This window comes from Corticium candelabrum, chromosome 10, assembly GCF_963422355.1.
Source record: "Corticium candelabrum chromosome 10, ooCorCand1.1, whole genome shotgun sequence".
Lineage (NCBI taxonomy): Eukaryota > Metazoa > Porifera > Homoscleromorpha > Homosclerophorida > Plakinidae > Corticium > Corticium candelabrum.
The window spans coordinates 1572138-1573449 of NC_085094.1; the positions used below are offsets into that span (position 1 = coordinate 1572138).

A 1312-nucleotide genomic window follows, 5' to 3' on the forward strand; every position below is an offset into this window, starting at 1 on the left:
CTACATACACACCACACAAAACTACACACCACAGCACAGCACAGCACAGCACAGCACAGCACACCACACACACATCAGGAACACCAAACCGCATACACCACGCCAGACCACGTAAACCACACCACACCAGACCACACCACATCACACCAGACCACATCACACACCACAAACCACACCAGACCACACACCACACACCAGACCACACACCAGACCACACCAGACCACACCACACCACACACCACACCACACCACAAACTACACCACACCACACATGCCACACCAAACCACACCACACCACACTACACCACACCACACACGCCACACCAAACCACACCACATCACACACAACACCACACACACCACAGCACACCACACCACACTACACCACACCACACCACACCACACTACAGGCATGATATTCCCCGCTGACCTCAGCCAGTCCGTATGCACACACACAAAATGGACGATGGACAAATGTTAAGCTCTCCACGTCTTTCGACGTTGACCTTGAGGTCAGTTGTGGAGATAGCTCCCCTGCCTCTAGAGACAGGGCCTCCATGCACTACGTGGAGTCTTGGCGCCAGCGCTACAATCCACCTGGAGCTTGGCCAGAGTACCACAGCTGTACCGAAGCCGATCTGGCGACACACGACTGCTGCATCAAGCATGTCCCATTCGTCGTCACAGACGGTGCCCCACAATCCACCTACAGAACGAAGGCGACAGGCATGCTTGAAACCTTGCAACTCATGTCATTGATTCTGATGTTGTGAGGCGTGAGCATTGCTTTAAATACTGACAATGTTGTATGCAAGTCTGTCGTCTGTTTGAGTATCTAACTTACTGATGTAGGCTTCAACTCGCCCATTTTCTGCTGTCGTTCCATCTCGCAGACGCACAGCAGCTGCACACAGGAACAATTAAACTCAGTGTAAAAACATCGATATCCTATGGCAATCAAAGATGTGCCTCTCTGTGGTGCATACAAACAAACCACATTCTAGGGAGATGGTTGTGATCACAACTTTTGCAAAACATGATTTGGTTTGGTATCATGAAGAAAAAGGAGGTGGTGAGCTGATGAATGACAAGATGAGGAGCACGAGCTAACAATACAACACCGGCCTCCATCATTTCTGGTCAGGTGATCGAACTTCGAAGTCGGTTGGTCGCCAGTCGGAGGCAAACTCAGCATCTAGACCTTCACATGCACAGTGTACGGCACATATGGCTGCAACTGGAGCACAGTTGTTACAAAGGTTGCCGTTTCATGATGAACCAGCACGTGATTTGCTGATCTATAGCTACTGGG

General features: G+C 50.5%; 1 protein-coding gene across 1 annotated transcript in view; it reads right to left on the bottom strand.

Moving 5' to 3' along the window:
- LOC134186031 (hemicentin-1-like) overlaps positions 1-1312 on the bottom strand; it is a 13512-nt gene continuing 12200 nt past the window's right edge. The window contains exons 19-22 of the mRNA XM_062653936.1: positions 845-904; positions 618-706; positions 267-299; positions 1-21 (exon numbers count right to left, since the gene is read on the bottom strand). Coding sequence (XP_062509920.1) covers positions 1-21; positions 267-299; positions 618-706; positions 845-904 — 203 coding nt within the window. The remainder of the gene's footprint in view (positions 22-266; positions 300-617; positions 707-844; positions 905-1312) is intronic.